Source organism: Canis lupus, chromosome 9 (assembly GCF_003254725.2).
Source record: "Canis lupus dingo isolate Sandy chromosome 9, ASM325472v2, whole genome shotgun sequence".
In the NCBI taxonomy this organism is placed as follows: domain Eukaryota; kingdom Metazoa; phylum Chordata; class Mammalia; order Carnivora; family Canidae; genus Canis; species Canis lupus.
The window spans coordinates 34,507,172-34,534,254 of NC_064251.1; the positions used below are offsets into that span (position 1 = coordinate 34,507,172).

Sequence of the window (27,083 nt, forward strand, 5' to 3'; positions counted from 1 at the left end):
ACGTGGGACTCAATCCCGGGTCTCCAGGATCATGCCTTGGGCTGAAGGCTGCGCTAAATCTCTGAGCCATGGGTCTGCCCGTATTCAGTCAGTCTTAAACACCCTTTTTCTCTACTTTAAAATTACTGTTCTTCATTTTGAGGCAAGAGAAACAAAAGCAAAAATAAATTATTGGGACTACATCCAAATAAAAAGCTTCTGCATAACAAAGGAAACAGTCAACAAAACTAAAAGACAACCTACTGAATGGGGAAAGATACTTGTAAATGATGATATAAGATAAGTGGTTAGTATCCAAAATGTATAAAGAATTTATACGGGGATCCCTGGGTGGCGCAGCGGTTTAGCGCCTGCCTTTGGCCCAGGGCGCGATCCTGGAGACCCGGGATCGAATCCCACGTCGGGCTCTCGGTGCATGGAGCCTGCTTCTCCCTCTGCCTATGTCTCTGCCTCTCTCTCTCTCTCTGTGACTATCATAAATAAATAAAAATTAAAAAAAAAAAAAAGAATTTATACAACGCAGTATTTACAGGGCAGAATAAATGTCTTGGCTTTAGAGCAGTATAAAAAAAAACCCCAAATTTACACAGCTCAGTACCCAAAAAACAAATAATCTAACTAAAAATAGCCAGAAGACATGAACACACATTTCTCCAAAGAAGATGTGCATATGGCCAACAGACACATGAAAAGATGCTCAGCATCACTCATCATCAGGGAAACCAAATCAAAACCACAGTGAGATATCACCTTACACCTGTCAGAATGGCTAAAATATAAAACACAAGAAATACACATGGTGGTGAGTATGTGGAGAAAAAGGAACCCTCATGCACCGTTGGTGGGCATGCAAACTGTTGTGGCCAGTGTGGAAAACAGTATAGAGGTTCCTCAAAAAAACTAAAAATAGAAATAGCATATGATCTAGTAATCACACTACTGGGTGTTTGCCCAAAGAATAAGAAAACACTAATTTAAAAGAATATACGAAAAAAATTAAAAAATAAATAAAAATATAAATAAATAAATAAATAAATAAATAAATAAATAAAGAAAGAAAGAAAGAAAGAAAGAAAGAAAGAAAGAAAGAAAGAAAGAAAGAAAATAAATATGTACCCCCATGTTTATGGCAGATTATAATAGCTAAGATATGGAAGCAGCCCAAGTGTCCATTGACAGATGAATGGATGGAGAAGATGTGATATACACACATGCACACTGGAATATTATTGAGCCATAAACAAATGAAATTTTGGCATTTGCAACAACATGGATGAATCTAGAGAGTACAGTGCTAAGCAAAATAAGCCAGTCAGAAAAAGACAAATACCGTATGATTCGTTCATATGTGGAATTCACGAAAAATGAATAAAGGAAGAATAAAGAGACAAACCAGGGGCTCCTGGTTGGTTCAGGAGGTTGAGCAGCCAATTCTTGGTTTTGGCTTGGGTCATGATCTTAGGGTCTTGGAATTGAGTCCCATATCAGCTTCCACCTTCAATGGGGAGTCTGCTTGAGATTCTCTCTTTCGCTTTGCCTCTGCCCCTCACCCCACACTTGTGCATTCTCTCTCCCCCTCAAATAAATAAATCTTAAAAAAAAAAAAAAAAAAGAACAGAGACAAACCAAAAATCAGACTGCTGGGCATGGAGCCCAACACGGGCTTGAATTCATGACCCTGATATAAAGACCTAATCTGAGGGAATCCCTGGGTGGCTCAGCGGTTTGGTGCCTGCCTTTGGCCCAGGGCGCGATCCTGGAGTCCCGGGATCGAGTCCCGCATTGGGCTCCCGGCATGGAGCCTGCTTCTCCCTCTGCCTGTGTCTCTGCCTCTCTCTCTCTCTATGATCAATCAATCAATCAATCAATCTTTAAAAAAAGAAAAAAAGACCTAATCTGAGACAAGAGTTTTTCACTTAACCAACTAAGCCACTAGGCACCCCCAGATTCTTAACTATAGAAAACAAACAGATGGTTGCCAGAGAGGAGGTGGGTGGGGAAATGGGCGAAATAAGCAAAAGGATTAAGAGTACACTTATCTTGGGGCACCTGGGTGGCTCAGTAGGTTCTGTGTCCAACTCTTGGTTTCAGCTCAGGTCTCAGGGTCTTCGGGTGGAGCTGCACATCAGGTTCTGAGCTCAGTGGGGAGTCTGCTCAAGGATTCTCCTCACTTTCTGCCCTCCCCCCGCCCTTGTTCACTCTTTCTCTAAAATAAATCTTTAGAGAGTACAGTTAATGCTTACAGAGATCTTGAGTCACTATATTGTTATACCTGAAACTAATATAATACTTTGTTAACTGAACTGGAATTAAAATTTAAAAATAAAAAAAAATACTGTTTTTAAAACATGGACTCTTTTCTATAGGTCATTATTTAGCCCAAAAGAATTATTATTTTTAGCTGTGAGGGCCGTTTATGAGTAAAGCAACAGCTATATCTATTATCAGCAGACTAGTATAGTTATAATTTGGAGTCATTTGACCTGAACACCTATTTTTTGCCACTTCTTCTATATTTTCTTTATGATTTTAAGTCTTTTCTCATAATTTTTGCCTCAATTTCTTTTTTTCCCCCTGTAAAACCAGAAATGGTAGTAGTGTATTTGTCTCTTTTGTAAAGATATAAACAGTGAGTTATTTATGAAGTATCTCACACTCTTTTAATTAAATATATTCTGGAAAGGCAACAGTGATAACAAAACAAAAAACAAAAAACAAAAAAAAAAGCCAGACTCAATCTTTTTTTTTTTTTTTTTTTAGACTCAATCTTTCTAAGCTTCTGATTTCTCGTGTGTTAAACTGAAATAATATCAAAAACTAATAATACCTCATTCATGGAGTAGTTGTGAAGGCTAGATAAGGTAATGAAGGTAAAGCACTTAGCATAGTTTCTGGCATGTTTTAAGTACTCAGTAAATGTTTATTACCACTACTGAGATTGCTGCTATTGGTCTGGTGGTTTCTATTGGCTTATCCAAAACTTAAATTTTAAAAGTGAGGTTTTTCCGATAACTCCCAGTTATGAACTTTTTTTTTTAAGATTTTATTTATTTATTTATGAGAGACACAGAGAGGCAGAGACACAGGCAGAGGGAGAAGCAGGCTTCTTGCAGGGAGCCTGACATGTGACTCGATCCCAGGCCTCTGGGATCACACTCTAAGCCGAAGGCAGATGCTCAACCTCTGAACCACCCAGGTGTCCCAGTTATGAACTTTTTATATGTAGTCTCTTTACACTTTTATGTATTAGCTGTTATATTTTTATTCTTCCATTTTCACAATTGTTCTTATCTATTAAAATGTTTATGTTCAATAGAATCATGTTTTCAGATAATTTTTATGGGCAAATTTTAAAAATTTATCAGAAAAGTTCTCATTACCGAAATATATTTTTCTTCAAATTGTATTCAGAATACTAAAATTACAGAACTACTTCCTTGATAATTTTGAGGAGAGATTCACCTAATTTTCTCACTTTTTTTTAGGTACTTTTAACAAATCAGATGACAACAAAGATTGATAGAAATCAGGCCTTGCTGGTTCCTGCATTGGGTGGGTAATTAATCATATAAGCATTTTTTTAAAGTTTTGTATTTATTTAAGTAATCTCTATAACCATCATAGGGCTTGAACTCACAACCTCAAGGTTAAGGGTCACATGTTCTTCTGAGAGCCAACCAGGTGCCCCCAGATAAGCATTTTAAATTTAACACATTTTTTTTCTCCCCCTTTCATGTGATGCTTATTGAGTACTATCAGCTCCACAAAAGCAGAGAATGTATCAGTCTTATTCACTAATAAGTCTCAGTGTGGGGAAGCCCGGGTGGCTCAGCGGTTTAGTGCCGCCTTCAGCCCAGGGTGTGATCCTGGAGACCTGGGATCAGGTCCCACATCAGGTTCCCTGCATGGCGCCTGCTTCTCCCTCTGCTTATGTCTCTCATGAATAAATAAAATCTTAAAAGAAAAAGAAATGCTTTCTAAAAAATAAAGAAAAAGTAAGTATTAGTGTGGAGCACAATACCTTTAGATATTGACTCATTGTTTTAGTTATTTAATAAACATTTATTGAGCATTTACTGTTTGGCAACTATTGTGTTAGATACTGAGCATATAAATATTCATAAGATGACTCTTGCCTTTAGAAAGTCTTAGACAGGAGGAATGGTGAATTCATTAAAATTCACATACAGTGAATAGACTTATGGCTCTTCCTAACCTCAGTCATGGTTTTGTTAGGATACAGTCCTTCGAGATTTTTCTTTTACTAAATTCTTTAAGAATATTTTGTCAGAGTTTTGCTTTCCTTCCAGTAGCCAGAAATATGTTGTTAGTAGTTCTGATAATGGAAGATTGACAAAATGTTGACTCAAACTATAAAGTTTTCTGAAAGCAAAAACAAAGGATAATGATCTATTTCTAAAGATAGGTAAAAATTTATTAATCTCAGGATGTTACCCATGTGTACAGGGGTTTTAAAAGTATAAGTATATTCTTGTGTTAAATTAGGTAAAGTAAAACTGTTTTGGTCAGAGGCATTCTGAGAGACTTACAGCCTTGTCAGTAAGGCAGTTTACAGTTGTTTTGTTCTTGTTCCCACCAGGGGAAAGTTGGGGACATGCTGCTACAATACGGCTAATTTTTCACTGGGACCAAAAGCAAAGGTCAGTATAGAAACAGGTTAATAATTCTGAATATTGGGTTAATTACACTGAACAGTTATATTTTCTTAGATCTACAACAGTGGATGACATCTATAGTGCCTCATGAATGAGAGTTTTTGTTGCCTTGTCCTTCATAACCTAGAGAAAATATAGAAACATGTTGTTAAACTGCACATTGAGCTAACAGGAAGTTCTTTGGAATATTTAAATGATGGGGCGCACCTGAAATGAGTAGGTGGCCAAAGAATGCTACCTTCTATAGCTCTTTGAAATCAAGTACCATTTATTAGCCTTGCAAAAGGAGGTAGGTACTCTATGTTCCTAGAAAGGATTGAAAAAAGAATAAAATCAGGACAAAAGGAAAACTTTTGAGGTTAGCTTTTGGACTAATTTATGTGGAAAATAGGATGGTTTTTCCTAGTTGCTTAATATATTTCTTGTATGAAATTGTGTCTATTTTTGTTTTCTTTTGTATTTTGCTATCCTACTTCTGTTACCCAGTTACTTACCTGCCTTTCACAAGTATTGTTCTTTAAAATAAAACTATGACAGCATGAAACCTTTGTATTTGTTTTTAAAGCTGCTGAGCAAGTGAACAAACCAGCTTTCATTTTCTTTAAAATAGGCAAATGAAAGCTGTGGAGTTTTTTTATTCTACACTTCTAGAAATGTTAGATTTATGCCACCCCCTGTGCTTTGAGGTTAATTTGTATAATTGAAAGAACTTGGTTTGGAAATACTGTTGATGAAAGGAAGAAATTGAGAAAGCATGTGGACAAAGATGGAAAAAAGGGTTGCTTAAATATATATCAGGTCTGGTCAGTGATACTGTCTTAGTTCTTTACCAATATTTCTTTGTTCTTTTCCTAACTAAAAAAAATCATGCCTGACCAAATTAGGTCTTACTTACTCTGAGTTCATAGCAGAATATATTACACTTACGTACATGTTTTGAAACTAATGCATGTGGTTTGTGTCTCTTTTAAAAATGTCATTTCCAAAAAAATAAAAATAAAAATGTCATTTCCTGGGGGTTCCCTGGGTGGCTCAGTGGTTTACTGCCTGCCTTCACACCCAGGGCGTGATCTTGGAGACCCGGGATCAAGTCCCACATTGGGCTTCCTACATGGAGTCTGCCTGTCTCTTTCTGTGTCTCTCATGAATAAATAAATAAAATAAAAAATAAAAATGTCATTTCCAAAGAGCTCAGGTACCTCGTCCCCCCCCCCCCCCCCCCCCGCCCATAAAACATAATGCTTTACAATTGACTTCTATCCCCCAGTTCTGTAAATAAGGCATTGTATTCTGGATCACAAAAGGAATTCTTTCCTCAACAACAAACCCTATTGTAAATATTTGGCAACAGTTCTCCAGAACATATTGAACATACTGCTTATACTTTCCCAGATTCAGGTTTTCTTTCTTTTCTTTTCTTTTCTTTTTTTTTAATCATTTGTTTGTTTGTTTGTTTGTTTATTCGTGAGAGACAGAGGCAGAAACACAGGCAGAGGGAGAAGCACGCTCCATGCAGGGAGCCCAATGTGGGACTTGATCTCGGGACTCCAGGATCAGACCCTGGGCCCAAGGCAGGCACCCAACCACTGAGCCACCCAGGGTTCCCCTCTTTCTTTTTTTTAATATTTTTTTATTTATTTTTGAGAGAGAGAGTGAGTGCATGAGCAAAAAAGAGTGTGTGTACATATACTCATGAGCACGGGGAGGGACAGAGGGAAAAGCAAATTCTCCACTGAGCAGGGAGTCCAGTGCAGGACTATATTCCAGGCCCTGGGATCATGACCTGAGCTGAAGGCAGATGTTTAACTGACTGAGCAACCAGGCTCCCCAGATTGAGGTTTTCTGTAAAGTGCATCCCACTGTTCAAATGTTTTTAGGAATTCTCCTTGAACTAGTATATAGTGGTGGTCGTCTACTCTTATTCTACTATTAAATATTCACTAATAGAATACATCTAAAAAATAAAAATAATATAAGCAAAGCAAGATTGTTTAATCTTTTAATGCACTCATCAGAAGATGTTTGCCTTCTTTGTCAAATTCTAGAAGTTAGCATTGGTTGGGTATCCATGAGATCAGAAAATTATGCTTACTCTTTAAGAGTTAGCCATTTTGTGACTTTCAGCTTCTCACTCATCCTTTCCAAGAAATTGGAGAATGGTGTTGAAGACTGACATTGAATTATATAGATGTAGGGGAAATCTGTTCCATAAGTTTTTTCTATATCCCAGACTATGATTTTAGTGACTGCTTGCTTATGCTAGGTACTTAACTGGGCAGTTAATATACATTTCATAAATTCCCTTCAATAACTCTGAAGGATCTATATGTACATAGAGGTGAGAAGACCAAGGCTGCCCAGACAGATTAACTAAGAGTAATTAATAACCACCATTGTTTTGAATATTTATTAACTGTCCTTTATTGTGCTAAAAAGCATTATATATGTGTGTGTGCATATATATATATAGTATTTCATTTTATTTTCCAAATAACTATGAAATTAGTAGTAGTATCCACGTTTTATAGCTGACTATATAATAGAGTCTGTTTCTTTTCCTAAAACTGCTGTTTCTACAATGTAATTAAAGTATTGTGTTGATTGCCAGCAAATCTGAAAGTATAGCTCTTATTCTCATTTTTAGATAAAATCCCTTTTCTCCAAACTGTTTCCCGCCCCCCGCCCCCCCCCCCCCCCCCCGGCTGGGGATATATGATAAGTAATGTGCATACTTTATTATAATTAAAATAAGTTGACCTCATTTATTAGAATTAAAATAGTTTTGTTCTTGTTTGAAACCAGTCATCTTAAAAAAAAGAGACAGACCAGTTATTATTAAGTCATTAAAGTTGCATGAAATCTTGTATGTATTTTAAAATTTAGTTTATCTTGAAAGGACAAAAATAGAAATTCACACTGGGAAAATAGTTATAAAAATGAACACTTCCAGTTTAAGCAGAAAACTAAAAACCTTAAGTAGCCAAATTTATATTGAGAGTTGAACCTTAGTGTCCCATTTATGTTCCAGTCCCCCTCTTTCACTGGAAACACCTGAGTTTTACCTTTTGACTAACAATGAAATGACACTCCAACGGTTATTCAAATAAGTACTTTTGTCTCTGTCCTGTATATTGTGTGGGGTTTTCCTCCAATTTGCATATTCATGATAACATGAGACTGAGATTGTTCAAAATTATATCACTTTTTGCCAAGAAGATCTGGTGGTAGAATGGAGTAATATATCAACACCCCCACACAGTGTTTCATATGTGTGCTCAGCTTTAGAGCACAAATTGTGCTTCTGTCTTATTTCTTCCTGACCCAAACTGTAGTTCAGCCATATGTTAGTAAGCTTCATCTCAGCTGAGGCCATGAGCCAAGTGATTCTTTGGTTCAATTTGTTTAAAAAGATCTCTTGAAATGCAGATATGAAATATAAAATCTTATTTTTACCTAGGAATTTGAGGAAGTTTTTCACCCTGAATATTTAGTGCCCACTTGACTTTAGGATTTTTAATAAATATGTAAAAGCTTCTTAAAAGCTTATTTACTTTTTAAATAATTTTCTCAGAAAATTCAGATGTGAGACACCGGGTGGCTCAGTTGGTTAAGCGTCTGCCTTTGGCTCAGGTCATGATATCCGAGTCCTGGGATTGAGCCCCACATTGGGCTTTCCGCTCAGCAAGAAGCCTACTTATCCCTCTCCCTCTGCCTACTGCTGCTCCTGCTTTTTCTCTCTCTCTGTCAGATAAAAGAAAATTCAAATGTATTGTATCTTTTTTGGACATATGGTAATATGAGGTGATTTAGATACTAATTTTTCAGAATAAGTTTAGCTAATTTTTGTTTTATTCAATCAAAATGATTTTTTAAATAAGGCATATTAAAATACACCATGTCTCTGTTTTTCTTATATATATGCATATATATATATATAACTTTTACTTATTTATTTTTAATTTTTTAAAGTAATCTCTGTGCCCAAACTGGGGTTGCAGCTTACAACTTGGAGGTCAAGAGTCACATGCTCTACCAACTGAGCCAGCCAGGCACCCTAATTTTTCTGTTATATTTTGTATTAAAGTTAGAATTATCAACCCAGGGGCACCTGGGTGGGTCATAAGTTGAGCGTCTGCCCTTGGCTCAGGTCATGATCCTGGGGTCCTGGGATTGAGTCCTGTAGCAGGCTCCTCACAAGGAGCCTGTCTCTGCCTCTCTCTGTGTGTCTCTCGTAAATAAATAAATAAAATCTTAAAAAAAACCCAAAACTGGGGCAGCCCGGGTGGCTCAGCGGTTTAGCGCTGCCTTCGGCCCAGGGCCTGATCCTGGAGACCCAGGATCGAGTCCCATGTCAGGCTCCCTGCATGGAGCCTGCTTCTCCCTCTGCCACCACCCCCTCTCTGTCTCTGTCTCTCATGAATAAATAAATAAAATCTTAAAAAAAATGTTTAAAAAACAAAACAAAACAGCAAGACAGATGAGAGAAACCAATTGTTTACTATCCAAGCCACACTCAAGCCTTCTTGGTAGCCTATAACCAAGTGCCTTGAACCAAGTAAAAATTAAACACCAAGCAGCCAGTAAAAAAGGAAGTCAATATTATATGTAAATAAATGACCCTTTTAACTCTGAGAGTTTATGATTTTTCTCTAAGGTAGAATCTGCATTTTGTGCAGTTATATCAGTTTTTTAAAACTGGTAAATTGTGGGGCACCTGGCTGGCGCAGTTGGTAGATTATGCAACTTTTGATCTTGGGGTTGTGAGTTCAAGCCCCATGTTGGGTAGTGGGCCACTTAAAAATTTATTTTTTTAATTAAATTGTGGTAAATTGTATATATCATAAAATGTATCAGTTTAATCGTTTAAGTGTACAGTTTAGTGGCATGAAGTACATTCACATTATTGTGCAGTCATGACCACCATCCATCTCCAGAACGTTTTCATCTTCCCCAACTGAAACTGTTCCCATGTAACACGAGCTCCCTATTCTCCCCTCCCCCAGCCTGTAGCAACAGTATTCTACCTTCTGTCTATGAATTTCACTACCGTGGGCACCTCATTTAAGTGGAATGATACAATATTTGTCCTATTGTGTCTGGCCTTTTTTTCACTTAGCATAGTTTTCAATATTCATTGTTACATGTGACAAGAATTTCTTTCCTTTTCAAGACTAATTAATATGCCATTATATGTATAAACTACATTATTAAAAAAGATTTTATTTATTCATGAGAGAGAGAGAGAGAGGCAGAGACACAGGCAGATGGAGAAGCAGGCTCCATGCAGGGAGCCCGATGTGGGACTCGATCCTGGGTCTCCAGCATCACACCCCAGGCTGAAGGTGGCACTAAGCCACCGGGGCTGCCCTATAAACTACATTTAATTTATTGATCCATCTGTCAGACACTTGGGTTGCTTCTATCTTTGCCTATTATGAATAAATTATATCAGTTTTAAAGTAATTTTTTAAAAGGTTTTATTTATTCATGAGAGAGAGAGAGAGAGAGAGAGGCAGAGACATAGGCAGAGGGAGAAGCAGGCTTCATGCAGGGAGCCTGATATGGGGCTTGATCCTGGGACTCCAGGATCATACCCTGAGCCAAAAGCAGACGCTCAACCACTGAGCCACTCAGGCATCCCAGTTTTAAAGTTATTTTGAAAGATAGTTTAAAAGTTTTTGTTTAGGAGGCACCTGAATGGCTCAATTGATGAAGCATCCAACTCTTGGTTAATCTCAGGGTTGTGAGATTGAGCCCCATGTCTGGCTCTGTGCTTAGTGTGGAGTTTCTTAAGATTCTCTCCTTCTCCTTCTACCCTCCTCCCCACTCTCTCTTTCTCAAATAAGATAATATTAATAATAAGATAATATTAATAAATAAAATATTAAAGAAAAATTTGGAGTGGCTCAGTCACATCTGGGTGGCTCAGTCACATCTGCCTTTGGCTCAGGTCATGATCCTGGAGTCCCAGGATCAAGCCCCACATTGGGCTCCCTGCTCAGTGGGGAGTCTGCCTCTCCCTCTGCCCATCACTCCGCTCCTGCTCTCTCTTTCTTGCTTTCTTTCTCAAATAAATAAATAAATAAAATCTTTAAAAAAACGTTTTTGCTTAGGCCACCTTGCTAGCTCAGTCTGTAGAGTATGTGCCTCTTGATCTTGGGGTCAGAAGTTCAAGCCCCACATTGGGCATAGAGATTACTCAATTAAAAATTTGTTTTAATAATTTAATAAAAGTTTTTGCTTTATTTATTTATTTATTTTTAAAAGATTCATTCATTTATTCATGAAAGACACAGACTGAGATAGAGAAACAGAGACATAGGCAGAGGGAGAAGCAGGCTCTTCGCAGGGAGCTCGATGCAGGACTCAATCCTGGATCCCAGGATAACGATCTGAGCCAAAGGCAGGCACCCAATCACTGAGCCACCCAGGCGTCCCACTTATATTTATTATTACAATATTTGAGCAAAGTTCATAAGAGCTCAGAATTTTATTTTTATTTTTTTAAAGATTTTATTTATTTACTCATGAGAGAGAGAGGCAGAGATACAGGCAGAGGGAGAAGGAGGCTCCGATGTGGGACTCAATCCCGGGTCTCCAGGATCACACCTTGAGCCAAAGGCAGATGCTCAACTGCTGGGCCATCTAGGCGTCCCAGAGTTTAGAATTTTAAATCTGGGAAGCCCGGTGGCTCAGTGGTTTAGCACCACCTTCAGCCCAGGATATGACCCTGGAGACCCGGGATCGAGTCCCACGTCAGGCTCCCTGCATGGAGCCTGCTTCTCCCTCTGCCTGTGTCTCTGCCTCTCTCTTTCTCTCTGTGTCTCTCATGAATAAATAAATAAAATATTAAAAAAAAAAGAATTTAAAATCTAAGTACTTTCAGCTTTCAGTTTTATATTACTTTGTGGACTATATAATAAGAATATACCTAAACAGACTTTGTTCTGTCATGACAGAATCTGACAGTGATTCTTTTGGACATAATAATTTTTAAGAATATATCTTCTTGATTATGATATGAGTATGTGTTCTTCATTTATATCCCAAGGAATTGTCTTAATACTTGTATCATAACACACAAAAAGTACACAGTTACTGCAGAAAGTTGGAAAAACAAACAAAAAAGCAACCTTTATCTTGTAATAACAACTTAACTTTTTTTTTTTTAATTTATTTATGATAGTCACACAGAGAGAGAGAGAGAGAGGCAGAGACACAGGCAGAGGGAGGAGCAGGCTCCATGCACCGGGAGCCCGACGTGGGATTCGATCCCGCGTCTCCAGGATTGTGCCCTGGGCCAAAGGCAGGCGCCAAACCTCTGCGCCACCCAGGGATCCCACAACTTAACTTTTTAATTGTAGTCTTTTCGTTTGTTTAATTTAAAGATTTTATGACATGGCAGAGGGAGAGGCAGGCTTCCCACTGGGAGCCTGATGTGGGACTCAATCCCGGAACTCCAGGATCACGACCTAAGCCAAAAGCAGACACTCAACCACTGAGCCACCCAGGCATCCCTTGATTGTAGTCTTGTAGTATTTTTTCTATACATGTTTACTCATAAATGTGGGCTCATACAGCGTAACTTTTACTTAAAATATATTAATATATACTTACTTAATATATTAATATAAATATAATATAGAAATTTATTTGAATTGGTTATTGGACAGTTAGGTTGCTTTATTTATTTTTTATTTTTTGTTTGTTTTTTTGGCTGCTTTAAAATTCCATTTATGTAGGGATGCCTGGATACCTCAGTCAGTAAACTGTCTTTGGCTCACATTTTCAATTTCTCAAGGTCCTAGGATTGATCCCTGCATCAGGCTCTCTGCTCACCTGGGAGTCTGCTTCTCCCTTCCCTCTGTATGCGCTTGCTCTCTCTCTCAAAATAAAAATAAAATCTTTTAAAAAGTAAAATAAAATTCCACTTATGTAAACAACTTTGTTATTATATGTAATACTTATACACACACATTACAGCTATTGATTAAAGGAGTCTTTTAGATATTTCTTCGCTTTCTGTGTCCTTCGGGAACAAAACAATAGAATTGTAGTGAAAAAAACTATAAATTTAAATTATTAAATCAGTCATCTGAACTAATTAAGATCATGTGTTTGTGTATATTTATTTTTTTTCTCTAAGCAGGTTGGCAACATTGTACAAATCACCAAGCCAGAAGGAATCTACAGTACTGTTTCAAATCACAGTCAGTATTATTTGATTAGAGTGGGATTTTGGTGTTGGTGGGCAGTAATTATCTGAAGAGAGTATTTACAAATTGCTTCTGTTAACTTCTGTAGGCAGCAAGCATATTTGAGGACAGCTTTTGATGCTTAGAACATTATCCCCAAAATAGTATATATACAGAATATTCTAGTCACAACTGGACTGAAATTTATTCTTAAGAACAGAGGAAATACTTATTTGTAGGCTAGTGTGTTCCATGCCATATGCAATGTCAGGATATTAAAAATTTTTAAAGTGAACGTTGTTAAAGATTTTCCAAGAAAAAAATACTAACATTACTCTTAAGTAATTTTAGTCTGTAGATATTATAGATCTATCATAGCCACCAAATATATCCTGCCATAAAATGTTAATTTCCCTATAATTTAAAATCATAGAACACACTCTTTTGGCTGAAAAATGCATATTTATCAGTAGTGTTGAGTCATAAGTCATAAGTCTTGGCATCTTATTTTTTAAGGACAAAAACAGAAATAGAAAGATTCTCAAACTGAATTATCAACTTAGTCTTTGTACTGCTTAGGTGCATTTAAAGTATCCTAATGGGAAAGCTTTAGAGTATTTAATTGTGAAAATAAAGTTGTAAAGCACCTAAGTAATTAGTACATGTTACCTCTTTTTACATCTTCAGTAGAGCCACCATAAAGTTTGTCAAGATTTTTGGGGCATGTGCATGGCTCAGTTGGTTAAGTGTCTGCGTTCGGCTCAAGTCATGATCCTGGGTTTGAGTCCCACATTGGGCCGGAGATCCCTGCTTGGCGGAGAGCCTGCTTCTCCAGCCATTGCCCCTCCCCCCATGCATGCATAGGTTCTCCCTCTCTCAAATAAATAAAATCTTAAAAAACTATTTTCTTTTAGAGTACACTTTTATAATGCACTGTTATTTCTCTGTGTGTATGTGTAAGTAAATATACAAGTAAATAAATATACAGATACAAGATACTCTAGATATAAAATACACTAGTTACAGTGCTGGCTTGGACACCTATTTCTGAGGTTTAACCTGTTCATTCACAGTAGTTAATAACTTCTGTCTCAAAAATAAAGTAGCTCTTTTATCAGTTACTTAAAAATATTTGGAAAACCAATTGTTATTTATTTATTTTTAAAGATTTTATTCATTTATTCATGAGAGACACAGAGAGAGAGAGAGGCAGAGACCTAGGCAGAGGGAGAAGCAGGCTCCCTATGAGGAGCCTGATGCAGGACTCCATCCCAGGACCCCAGTATCATACCCTGAGCTGAAGGCAGACACTCAACCAGTGAGCCCCCCAGGTGTCTTCCAATTGTTATTTTAGATGTTCTTAAATCATACTTACATATTTTTTTTTATCTTCCAGCCTCAAGGATTTAGAGATGCTGTTGTTGTTACTGCATGTTCTTTGCAAACAGAAGGTTCATTGAATTCCCGGAAACGGTCGCGAGAATCAGAGGAAGAACAGGAATCCAAAGACTAGTCTTAAAGTATACATATGTGTTGATTCTGTGAGATGTAATATATACAAGTAGTAGATTCTTTACTTTGAAATAAAAACACACAGTATGGCTTATATGAATCAAGAGCATATGAAGTGAGTGTGAAAAACAATGAGTATAATTTTCTAAATTTTTCTAAAGCAGTTCTCCAATTATATTTTGCCTGGTTTTCATTTTAGTAGCAGTCAGCAGAGATGATACAGGTATTGTGTTTTTGCAAATGTGGAAAGCTGATCTCATGTCACCAATCTGAAGTTATCATTAGGACTGTTTTTTCCTCTTTTCTCTGTTAATTACCTAGAAAATCCTAAAAAGAAAAATTTATTTTCACATTCCTGATGTGTTCTCCTCCTTAAATATAGTTTTGATAATTCTTTTTTTTTTAAAGATTTTATTTATTTATTCATGAGAGATACACAGAGAGAGAGAGTGAGAGAGGCAGAGACACGGGCAGAGGGAGAAGCAGGCTTCATGCAGGGAGCCTGACATGGGACTCGATCCCAGGTCTCCAGGATCACGCCCTGGGCTGCAGGTGGCGCTAAACCTCTGCCACCAGGGCTGCCCAGTTTTGATAATTCTTTTTTTTTTTTTTTTATGACAGTCACACAGAGAGAGAGAGAGAGAGACAGAGACACAGGCAGAGGGAGAAGCAGGCTCCATGCACCGGGAGTCCGACGTGGGATTCGATCCCGGGTCTCTAGGATCGTGCCCTGGGCTAAAGGCAGGCGCCAAACCGCTGCGCCACCCAGGGATCCCAGTTTTGATAATTCTTAAAAATGCCCTGTTTTTGAGCTGTCTCTTCCTTCGTATCATGGCTCCCTGCAGACCTCTGGTGAAGGCCAAGACCCTTAAAAAGAGGACCAAGAAGTTCATCCAGCATTGGTCAGGCCAATATGTCAAAATTAAGCACAACTGGCAGAAACCCAGAGGCGTTGACAGTAGAGTGCACAGAAGATTCAAGGGCCAGATCTTGATGCCCAGCATTGGTTACAGGAGCAGCAAAAGAATAGAACACATGCTGCCTAGTGCATTTTGGAAGTTCCTAGTCCAAAACGTCAGGGAATGAAGTGCTGCTGATGTGCAACATATCTTACTGTGCAGAGATTGCTCACAACATCTCCAAGAATCACACAGCCACTGTAGAAAGAGCAGACCAGCTGGCTATCACAGTCACCAATCCCAATGCCAGGCTGCACAGCAAAGAAAATGAATAGACAGCTTATGTGCACATCATATTTATGTTAATAAAACCATAAAACTATAAAAAAAGAAAAAGGCTTGTTTTTATTATTATAAAGAGAAGCCAGCACGTGAGTCAGCATATTGTATTCGTTTTTAATGGTAGGATACAAATTTTAGATGACCAATCTGATTTTTTTTTTTAAGATTTTATTTATTTACTCATGAGAGACAGACAGAGGCAGAGGGAGAAGCAGGCTCCATGCAGGGAGTCTGACGCAGGGACCCGATCCCGGGTCTCCAGGATCACGCCCTGGGCTGAAGGCAACGCTAAACCGCTGAGCCACTGAGGCTGCCCGACCAATCTGATTTTAGTGACTCCAGTCTAAAAATCAAAGTTATTTGTTTAATTTTTATGTTACTTTAAAGGAAGGACTTTGGAACTGTTACCCTATCTGGAAATTGTCTAGAACATTCATCTTCCAGAATAGTCAAGTTGATAAACTGACATTTATTTCAACATTTTTGAAACATGGTGTGATCCATTCTAGAATTCTAGATGTATTGACATTTTCTTTTGAATAATCTTAACACTGTTTGAATAAATTAAAATTTTGAATTCTTGAGTGCTTTTAAAATCATCTAAACATGTTTTGGCACCTGATTCTTCTTAGTACTTCTCAATTCATTCACAAAATTTACTTTGGTTTCCAGTATTTAAATAATTGAATGTTATATACTGTGACAACCATATTCTCCAGATATTAGTGACAATTGGTTATTTCCTGTCCCAGATGGAACACTAAATTTATGAAATTTTAAAAATACAATTATTCTTGGGCACCTGGGTGCTCAGTCAGGTCAGTTAAGCATTTACCTTTGGCTTAGGTTATGATCCCGGGATCCTGGGATGGAGCCCTGCATCCGGTTCTCTGCTCAGCAGGGAGTCTGGTTCTCCCTCTCTCTCTCTCTCTGTACACCCTCCCCCCACCACCACCAAGCTCATGCTTGCTCTCTCTTACTCTATCTCAAATAAATGAAATCTTTAGAAACACCTGGGTGGCTTAGTGGTTGAGCATCTGCCTTCAGCCCAGGGTGTGATCCTAGAGACCTGGGACCAAGTCCCACGTCGGGCTCCCTGCATGGAGCCTGCTTCTCCCTCTGCCTGTGTCTCTGCCTCTTCCTCTCTCTGTGGTCTCTCACGAATAAATAAATAAAATCTTTAAAAAGAACTTTAAAAAATTATTCTGTAATTGGTTATATATAGAATAACCATAGTTTGCCAGGACTTTTTTTTTTTTTTTAAGATTTTATTTATTCATTCGTGAGAGACCCACAGAGAGAGAGAGAGGCAGAGACACAGGCAGAGGGAGAAGCAGGCTCCATGCAGGGAGCCCGACGTGGGACTTGGTCCCAGGTCTCCAGGATCACACCCTGGGCTGAAGGTGGCACTAAACCACTGAGCCACCGGGGCTGCCCATTGCCAGGACTTTTTTTTTTTTTTTAATTTATTTATGATAGTCACACAGAGAGAGAGAGAGGCAGAGACATAGGCAGAGGGAGAAGCAGGCTCCATGCACGGGGAGCCCGACGTAGGATTCGATCGCGGGTCTCCAGGATCGTGCCCTGGGCCAAAGGCAGGTGCTAAACCGCTGCGCCACCCAGGGATCCCGCCAGGACTTTTTTGAGAGTAAAAGTAGACACTGCTAACAATTAACACCACGACAGTGGATGTAAATCAGGACCATCCCAGGCAAATGAGGCATATGGCCATCCAATTATATGAGACTAATTTTAAATGACTAGGATGGTTGATTGTAATTATTTTTGAGGTCCTTAGGCATATATTTTTATTAATGCAGTCATAAAAAAATTAACCATTTTGTATTTTCTCTGCTCAAATCATAAGATCAAGAGAGTGAGGGGGTTATAAGTGATAAATATCAGTGTTACTAGGCATCAGAACTGTAGGAATCTTATAAAAGCATCATAACAGTATACTTTAAAGAACTATAGGACCTGGAATATAGATAAAGCTAAGTGTATTTCTTTTTTTTTTTTTTTTAAGATTTTATTTATTTATTCATGAGAGACACAGAGGCAGGCTCCATGCAGGGAGCCTGATGTGGGACTCAATCCCAGGACTCCAGGATCATGCCGAGCTGAAGGAAGATGCTCAACTGCTGAGCCACAAGACGTCCCAAGTGTATTTCTTTTTGTTTGCAACTCTTTAGATAAACTTTATGTAAAATAGCCTTTCAAAATTGTTGCTATTGCTAAAAAGATAATTATTTTCCTAGTTATAATATACACTTAAATCTTCATCTGCTTGGCCTGGAATAACAAAATACCATAAACTTAACAGAATTTTCTCACAGTATTAGAGACTAGAAGTCAAAGATCAGTGTGCCTGCATGGTGTAGTTCTGGTGAAATTTGTAGACAGCTACCTACTTAACTGAGTGCTCACAAGGCCCTTCCTTGAACATGCATGAAGAGATATATCTTTCTTCATCTTACAAAGCCACCAGTCCTATCAGATTAGGACTTCACCTTTATTACCTCATTTAGCATTATTTACCCTCCAAAAACTTTATCTCCAAATATAAACACACTGGAGTTTAGGGCTTCAACATGAATTTTAGAAAGAATTCAGTTTGTAGAAATATGGAAATTTAAAATAACAGCAGGGCAGCCCCGGTGGCTCAGCGGTTTAGCCCCACCTTCAGCCCAGGGTGTGATCCTGGAGACCTGGGATCAAGTCCCACGTCGGGCTCCCTGCATGGGCCTGCTTCTCCCTCTGCCCATGTCTCTGCTTCTCTCTCTGTCTCTCATGAATAAATAAAATCTTTAAAAAAATAAAAAAACATAGAAAATAAAATACATAAAAAATTTCAAAATTATATGGTTACCTGTTTAAAGAGCCTACTGTATCCTCTTGTGCTCCATATAATTTTTCTGTGATAGTTTTTAATGGTTGTGCATAATTTTAAACTTTTTTGGAGTTTTAGTTATTACTGTATTTTTAGTGTTATAAACAATGCTGCTAATAAGCATACAAATTCTTTTTTTAAGGAAATTCAAATTATGATTTGTATTGCTGTAAAAAATTACCACAGATTTAGCAGCTTAAAAGAATACAGACTTATTATCTTACATTTCTGGAGTCTGAAATCAGTTTTGTAGGGCTAAAAACAAGGTGTCAGCAAGCCTGTATTCCTTTTGGAGAGTGCAGGGAAAATCCATTTTCTGGCCTTTTCTAGCTTCTAGAGGCTGCCTGCATTCTTTGGCTCATAGCCCATCTTCAGAGACAGCAGTGTAGCATCTTCCAATCTCTCTCTCCAGTTTTTTTCAATTGCCATTTTCCAACTGTCTCCTACCTTCCTTTTATAGGACTCTTGTGATTACACTTAGGGCTCAGATAACCCAGGATAATATTTCTATCTCAAGGCCCTTATTCATATCTGCAAAGTGCCTTTGGCGTGTAAATTAACATTCACAAATTCCAGAATTAGGTTGTAAATGTTTTGGGGGAGCCCTAATTCAGCCCCTTCAATTTATATGGTAACATGATTTAAGAAATAATGATCCTTAGGTGATAAATATACACATTAAAGTTTGGAAAGCACTGGGACAGACATGTTGCCATTTTTAACCGTATTCATAGATGGTCATTCCCATTTATGAGAGTGAAAGGGTAAAAGATACAAAAAGAAATGATAGTTCCTTAGTTTTTTGAAAGTTTTATTTTTCAAGGACTATTATTCTTTCTTAATTATAAAATGTATGTAAGTATAAATTTTTCCCCAGTCTCTTCTGTTTTAACTTACACTGTGATGGAATATCCATCATTACAGGATTTATACATTTGCCACCTACTACAACCAGTAAGTCAGTTAAAGGCCTCACCTCCTGGTTAACCAATGATTGCATCCATTTTTCATTTTGTGGTTGGGCAGTGTGGTAAATCCAAAAGATGTATATTGGCTTTTACTCCTTTTCATGCCACTGCTATCATCCTTTCTGGTAATTCATTTATACACATAGATGTATTTGCACACACAAAAAAACCATTTATTTCCACCATATTATATCAATTCCATGTTTTGCAATGCCCTGGCCACAATTAGTACAACACAGGCACAGGCCATTAATAGTCTACTTTAAAAACTACTCGGGATCCCTGGGTGGCGCAGCGGTTTGGCGCCTGCCTTTGGCCCAGGGCGCGATCCTGGAAACCCGGGATCGAATCCCACGTCGGGCTCCCGGTGCATGGAGCCTGCTTCTCCCTCTGCCTGTGTCTCTGCCTCTCTCTCTCTCTCTCTCTCTGTGACTATCATAAATAAATAAAAAAAATTAAAAAAAAAAACTACTCATTCTTGGGACACCTAGGTAGCTCAGCAGTTGAACATCTGCCTTCCACTCAGGGCGAGGTCCTGGAGTCCCCGGATCGAGTACCAGCATCTGGCTCCCTGTGAGGAGCCTGCTTCTCCTTCTGCCTGTGTCTCTGAGTCTCTTGTGAATAAATAAAATCTTAAAAAAAATTTTTTTATTCATTTGACAGCACAAGCAAGGGGAGCAACAAGCAGAGGAAGAGGGAGAAGCAGGCTCTCAACCCAGCAGAGAGCCTGATGTGGGGCTCGATCCCAGGACCCAGGACCCTGGGATCATGACTTGAGCCTAAGGCGGATGCTTAACCGACTGAACCAACCAGGCACCCCTCATTTTGGGAAGAGTAAACAAAAACTAGCAATTCAGAATTGCTCTGCTTTGGGAAGCCTTTTCCACATTAATGCACTTGGAAAATAAAGTTTGAGAGCAGCCCGCGTGGCTCAGCGGTGTAGCACCGCCTTCAGCCCAGGGCGTGATGCTGAAGATCTGGGATCAAGTCCCATTTCAGGCTCCATGCGTGGAGCCTGCTTCTCCCTCTGCCTGTGTCTCTGCCTCTCTTTCTCTCTGTGTCTCTCATGAATAAATAAATAAAATCTTAAAAAGAAAGTTTGATTTCAAAAAAGTTATTAAAGGTATAAAATATAATAAGGTATAGAATTAAAAGCTCCGACAACTTAACTCAGGAATTTGTTTTTTTGTTTTATTTTTCAGGATAGAAGCTTAATACTTCAAAGCAATGATTATAGATTTTTATTGCTAGAGGAAACCTTAGAGATAATTCCACCACTATCTTTAATGCATAAATCTATAATTTTTCAAACACATGGGTAGTCTTTATTAACTAATTCTCTCCTGGTTTTACAAACAATTTACCCTTTTTAAAAGTATTTTTCCTCCCAGAGCATTATAACTTTAGCTTGAATTTGGGGGGGGGGGATATGTAACAAAGTATATAATGCCTTATGATTTTCAAACACTTTTACATTATTTAATTTGATCCTTCTGTAAGGTAGATGGGATAGGCTGGTCTGTCTATATTCATTCCTTCTATCCATCTATCCATCTAAAGCCTAACATACAAACATTTAATAACTACTTGTTGAATGAATGTTTCAAATAAGATTTAGAATAAATTCTGTTTCTCCAAAGGTCAGATAAGAATACAACTTGTCATGCATAGGTTAATGTTTCTGAGGATTTTTTATTTATTTTTATTTTTTATTTTTTAATTTTAATTTTAATTTTTATTAATTTTTATTTATTTATTCATGAGAGACACAGAGAGAGAGAGAGGAGCAGAGACATAGGCAGAGAGAGAGAGAAACAGGCTCCATGCAGGGAGCCCGATGTGGGATTTGATCTGGGATTCCAGGATCATGCCCTGTGCTGAAGGCAGGCACTCAACCGCTGAGCCACCCAGGCATCCCTATTTAAGAATATAACTTAATAGTGGTATTGAAATTTTTGTTTGACTTTTTTATTGCTATTATTATTTTTTTTTAAAATAAGCCCTGGGCAGCCCCGGTGGTGCAGCAGTTTAGCGCCGCCTGCAGCCCAGGGCGTGATCTGGAGACCCTGGATCTAGTCCCATGTCAGGCTCTCTGCATGGAGCCTGCTCCCTCTGCCTGTGTCTCTGCCTCTCTCTCTCTCTCTCTCTCTCTCTCTGCATCTCTATGAATAAATAAATAAAATCTTAAAAAAATAAAAATAAAAGAATAAATAAAAAATAAGCCCTATGCCCAATGTGAGGCTTGAACTCATGTCCCTGAGACATGTGCTCTGCTGACTGAGCCAGCCAGGTGCCCCAAAATATTTTTTTAACTTTTTAAAATTGTGATAAAATATATATAAAATTTGCTATTTTAACCTTTTTTAAGTGTGCGATTCAGTGGCATTAACTACATGCACAGTGTTGTATATTTATCACCAGTTTCTAAAACTTTCATCACCCAAACAAATTCTGTACACTTGAAGCAAAATTTTCCATTCTGTGCATTGCTCCCCCCACAAGCTCCTGGTAATCTCTGATCTACTCTCTATGAAATTGCCTACTGTATGTATTTTATATAAGTGGAATCATGCAATATTTTTCCTTTTGTGCCTGGTTTATTTTACTTAGCATGCTTTCAAGGTTCATCCATGGTGTAGCATGTATAAGAACTTCATTTTTTATGGCTGAACAGTATTCTATTACAAGTATATTCCACATTTAAAAAATTCACTTAAAATGTTTAACTTCTTGAACATTTGGCGTTTTGGTGGTTTTTTTTTTTTTTTTTATTTGAAAAAGAGAGAGAAAGAGGGCACGCAAGGGGAGGGGCAGAGGAAGAGAAGCATACTCCACTGAGTTCAATTCCATGACCTGAGCCGAAATTAAGAGTTGGATGCTCAACTGAGCCACCCAGGTGCCCCTCATTTTGGGTTGTTTCCAATATTATTTTGCTTATAAATTCATATGAGCAACAGTTTGGTTTCTGAAACTTTTATTGACTTTTATTGCTTATCAAGTTTGGGACAGTTGATTTGACTTTGAAATATTTTCTAACTATTCCTACTAGCTTAAATTTTAACCCTAATAAATTTACTTTCATTTCTTATATCCGCTATTTTTATTTTCTAAACTTTTTTTGATGTTGTTAATAATGTTCCTAGTAAAAAGTTTACATCTAGTTATCACCTTATAATGTGGTAGAAAAAACATACGACTAGAGCCAGAAGACCTGCATTCTAATTTCAGCTGAGACATTAGTAAGCCATGTCAATTTTGGCACCCTTATTTTCCCATGACCTTTTCTTATTTATAAAACAATATAGGACTAAATGATTGCTAAATTCACTGTTGGATATTTTGTGGTTTCTCTTACTGTAAAGGCATTATTAAATATTCAGTTTAAATGAGCAATACTAAAAAATGTGGAAAAGTGACATTTACATTTTTTAATTTTCAAAATCAATAATACTAGTGGTTTTATTCCAATACATTACATTTCAGTTTTGAGACATAATGTCGAAATGTTCTATTGCTTTTAAAAAAACCATTGAGTTACAGAAGAGAGGCTGGCTGTTCATAATATGTATTTTTAGTTAACGTCAGTGCCTAAATTTACTGTTACTGTTAAAAATTTACAGAACATTTTGCTCCCTCAGAACTGATTTTGGCATAAAACATGTTGACAAGATTCCGTGTATATTCAACCACAGTTAATCCTTTGTCTGTTTTCAGATTTAGTTCATCATTGACATTGGCCTTTCTGTGCTTCAACTATCCATTTGAATCTCACTACCCATTTGGCTTTCCTTATGTGCAGTAAGTGTGAATTTTTAAATACACCATTACTCTGAGAATAATTTTATGTGTAGCCTGTTTTATGAGAACATAAAAGTTGGGTTCTCAGACCGGCTTGAGAATTCATGAAAACATGTTTTACCTATTTCAAAATTTAAAGATTAATACAGATAAAAGACCAAAGCAGGGCAGCCGGGGTGGCTCAGCGGTTTAGCGCCGCCTTCAGCCCAGGGAGTGATCCTAGAGACCTGGGATGGAGTCCCATGTCTGGCTCCCTGCATGGAGCCTGCTTTTCCCTCTGTGTCTTTGCCTCTCTCTGTCTCTGTCCCTCATGAGTAAATAAATAAAATCTTAAAAAAAGACAAAAGCAAAGCAGCATATAGAATTCATGTTAAGAGGTCATGTAGGGATGCTTGGGTGGCTCAGCGGTTGAACGTTGCCTTTGGCTCAGGGCATGATCCTGGGGTCTGGGATCGAGTTCCGCCTCAGGCTCCTTGCAGGGAGCCTGCTTCTCCCTCTGCTTGTATCTCTGCCTTTGTGTCTGTGTGTCTCTCATGAATAAATAAATAAAATCTTTAAAGAAAAAAAAGAAGTCATATAAACCGGGGCACCTGGCAGGCACAGTTGGCTAAGCATCTGACTTCAGCTTAGGTCATGATCTCAGGGTCCTGGGATTGAGACCCACATTGGCCTTCCTGCTCAGTTGGAAGTCAGCTTCTCCTTCTCTGTCTGCTTCCCCCCCTCTGCTCATGCTTTGTCCCTCAGTTTTCTCTCTCAAATAAATTTAAAAAATTTGTGTTTTTATTTTTAAAAAGTCATATAAACCAAGGTGAGGAGGAAGGCATAATTGGTTATGTTACTTTTGGTCTAATGGTAAGTATACCAGTTTTTCAAGAGAAAAAACATTTTTCTGGTCTTTTTTATTTTTTTTTTTCTGGGTAGCCCGGGTGGCTCAGCGGTTTAAGCTCTGCCTTCAGTCCAGGGCATGATCATGGAGACCCGGGATCGAGTCCCATGTTGGGCTCCCTGCATGGAGCCTGCTTCTCCCTCTGCCTGTGTCTCTGCCTCTCTCTCTGTGTCTCTCATGAATAAATAATCTTTTTAAAAAATTTTAAAAAAATTTTCTGATTGCATTTTTAAAAAAGATTTTATTCATTTATTTGAGAGAGAGCAAACGAGAGAAAACACAAGTGAGGGGGGAGGGGCAGAAGGAGAGGAAGGAGCTGACGACTCTACGCTTAGCAGGGAACCCAATGTGGGGCTCCTGGGGCTCCATCCCAGAACCCTGGGATCATGACCTGAGCTGAAGGCAGATGCTTAACCGACTGAGTCACCCAGGCACCCCTGTTTTTCAATTAATTTTTTATTTTTTAAATTTTATTTATTTATTTTTTAAAGATTTTATTTATTCATGAGAGACACAGAGAGAGAGAGAGAGAGAGAGAGAGAAAGGCAGAGACACAGAGAGATGGAGAAGCAGGCTCCATGGAGGGAGCCTGACATGGAACTCGATCCTGGATCTCCAAGATCAGGCCCTGGGCTGAAAGTGTCACTAAACTGCTGAGCCACTCCAGCTGCCCCAATTAATTTTTTTAAAGTAATATTTGCACTAGCTTTTTTTTTTTTTTTTTTAAGATTTTGTTTATTTGGGCAGCCAATTGGCTTTCAAATATTTAATGAAAATGGAAGTCCAACATTTACAGATTTGGCCGGTCTTTTTCTTTTTCCTTTTCTTTCTTTTCTTTTCTTTTTTTCTTTTCTTTTCTTTTCTTTTCTTTTCTTTTCTTTTTTCTTTTCTTTTCTTTCTTTTCTTTTCTTCTTTTCTTTTCTTTTTCCTTTCTTTCTTTCTTTCTTTCTTTCTTTCTTTCTTTCTTTCTTTCTTTCTTTTCTTTCTTTCTTTCATTTATTCATTCATGAGAGACATAGAGAAAGAGAGGCAGAGACACAGGCAGAGGGAGAAGCAGGCTTTCTGCAAGGAGCCCGATGTGGGATTCAATCCCAGATCCCGGATCATGCCTTGAGCTGAAGGCAGATGCCCAACTGCTGAGCCACCCAGGTTCCCTTGGCTATGCTTTCAAGGCTGCCTTGAGTTGCTCAATTTAGATAAAGTACACTGATACTATGGAGGAAGAAGCACTTTATGAACTTACTAAAAACTGGACCTCTCATCATTCCTTTCTTTTTCTAACTTGGCTTTTATATTTGCTTGTTCACTATTCTACCAAAATTGTATTCTCCAAAGTTCAATAAAAAAATGTTAAGGTTTTTAGTTATTTGAGAGGGAGAGATAGAAAGCAAGCACAAGCAGGGGGAGAGGCAGGACCCTGGGATCATGACCTGAGCTGAAGGCAGATGCTTAACTGATCCAGCCATGCAGGCGCCCCATAAAGTTCAATAAAATTGATGGAGTTGCAGGCCTCTTCCCCTTAGAATTCTCATCCTTGAAGCAACATTTGGCACTTTGAAACTCTGTCCCCTTGGGAACTTTGATATAAGACCATCTTGCTCTTTTGCCTGAATTGGAGACCCCTTTAATGTACATGCATAGGGTGTTTTTTGATAATCAACATACATGTCCCCTTCTTAATATATGTGCTGCTGAAGCAAGCACATATCTCCTTTTTTCTTTTTAAAAAATATTTATTTATTTATTCATGAGAGACACAGAGAGAAAGAGAGGCAGAGACACAGGCAGAGGGAGAAGCAGGCTCCATGCAGGGAGCCCGACATGGGAGTCGATCCCGAGTCTCCAGGTTCATGCCCTGGGCTGAAGGCGGCGCTAAACCGCTGAGCCACCTGGGCTGCCCCACATGTCCTCTTCTTAATAGCTCCCTGTTTTCCTTTTGTAAGTTGTGTTTCCCATTCTTTAATTTATAAAGTCTTAGTGGGACTGTAATTTCTGGTGTCTTGCCCCCTCATTAGTGAGGGGTAGGCCAGGAGCTCAGGCAGAGTCAATGATGCTCCTGCCCCTACACTTGAAACTTGAGTGGAAGACCCAGGACTGGAGAAAAGTGATTGAAATATATTTATTTCAGCAGCAATGACTGGATAAGATAGTTGAAGTGACTCTATTTCTCCTACTTTATTCTTTCCCATAAATGGTTTCTTTGTTAAATCAGCACCAATTGGCTTCTGTTTATAATGAAAGAATACCTTAAGATGTCCACTTTCTCTCCAGCCTTGGAAGAATTACCTTAGTTTCTTATTTCAGTTGTCATGTTAATCCTTTTTTGTGTCCCAAATCAAGTCTTAATCACCCATGCTCCAAACCCTTGCAGTCCATCTTCTGTGAACAATGTCATAATTCTATCAAATATTTAACGAATATAAAACCAACCCTGGGCGCCTGGCGACTCAGTCAGTGGAGCATTCGACTCTTGATCTCAGGGTTGTAAGTTTGAGCCTCACACTGGGTGTAGAGGTTACTGAAAAAAAAAATCTTAGAAAAAAACAACAATGCTATTTCAATCCCCAAACTGGTTTTCTTTTTTCTACTTCATTTCTCTTTTTAAAAAATTTCATCTCATTTTAGGGGGCCTGGGTAGCTCAGTTAGTTAAGCTTCTAACTTTGGCTTAGGTCATAATCTTGGGGTCCTGGGATCAAGACCCACAGTGGCTCTGTGCTCAGTGGGGTGTCTGACTGTTCCTCTCCCTTCACCCCTCTCCCCATTTGTGCTTGCTCTCTCTCTAGCAAATAAACAAAATCTTTAAATTTTTAAAATTTCATTTTAATTCTAGTATAGTTAATATACAGTGTTATATTACTTTCATATATATAATATGGTGATTCAACAATTGCATATATCATCCAGTGCTCATCAGAC

At 38.2% G+C, this 27,083-nt stretch overlaps 1 protein-coding gene across 6 annotated transcripts in view; it reads left to right on the plus strand.

The window, feature by feature from the left end:
* The window catches only part of RAD51C (RAD51 paralog C), a 57,364-nt gene that overhangs the window by 22,267 nt on the left and 8,014 nt on the right, over positions 1-27,083 (plus strand). For 2 of the 6 annotated variants that reach the window (XM_025440764.3, XM_025440761.3), the window contains 4 exons: positions 3,486-3,552; positions 4,601-4,661; positions 12,826-12,886; positions 14,268-14,483. In XM_025440764.3, coding sequence (XP_025296549.1) covers positions 3,486-3,552; positions 4,601-4,661; positions 12,826-12,886; positions 14,268-14,384 — 306 coding nt within the window. In that variant the 3' untranslated portion in view covers positions 14,385-14,483. Of the gene's footprint in view, positions 1-3,485; positions 3,553-4,600; positions 4,662-12,825; positions 12,887-14,267; positions 14,484-15,004; positions 16,230-20,145; positions 22,218-23,196; positions 23,281-27,083 lie in introns of those variants that run through there. The other 4 variants (XR_003133800.3, XM_049114150.1, XM_025440762.3 and 1 more) reach the window with 4 other exon arrangements.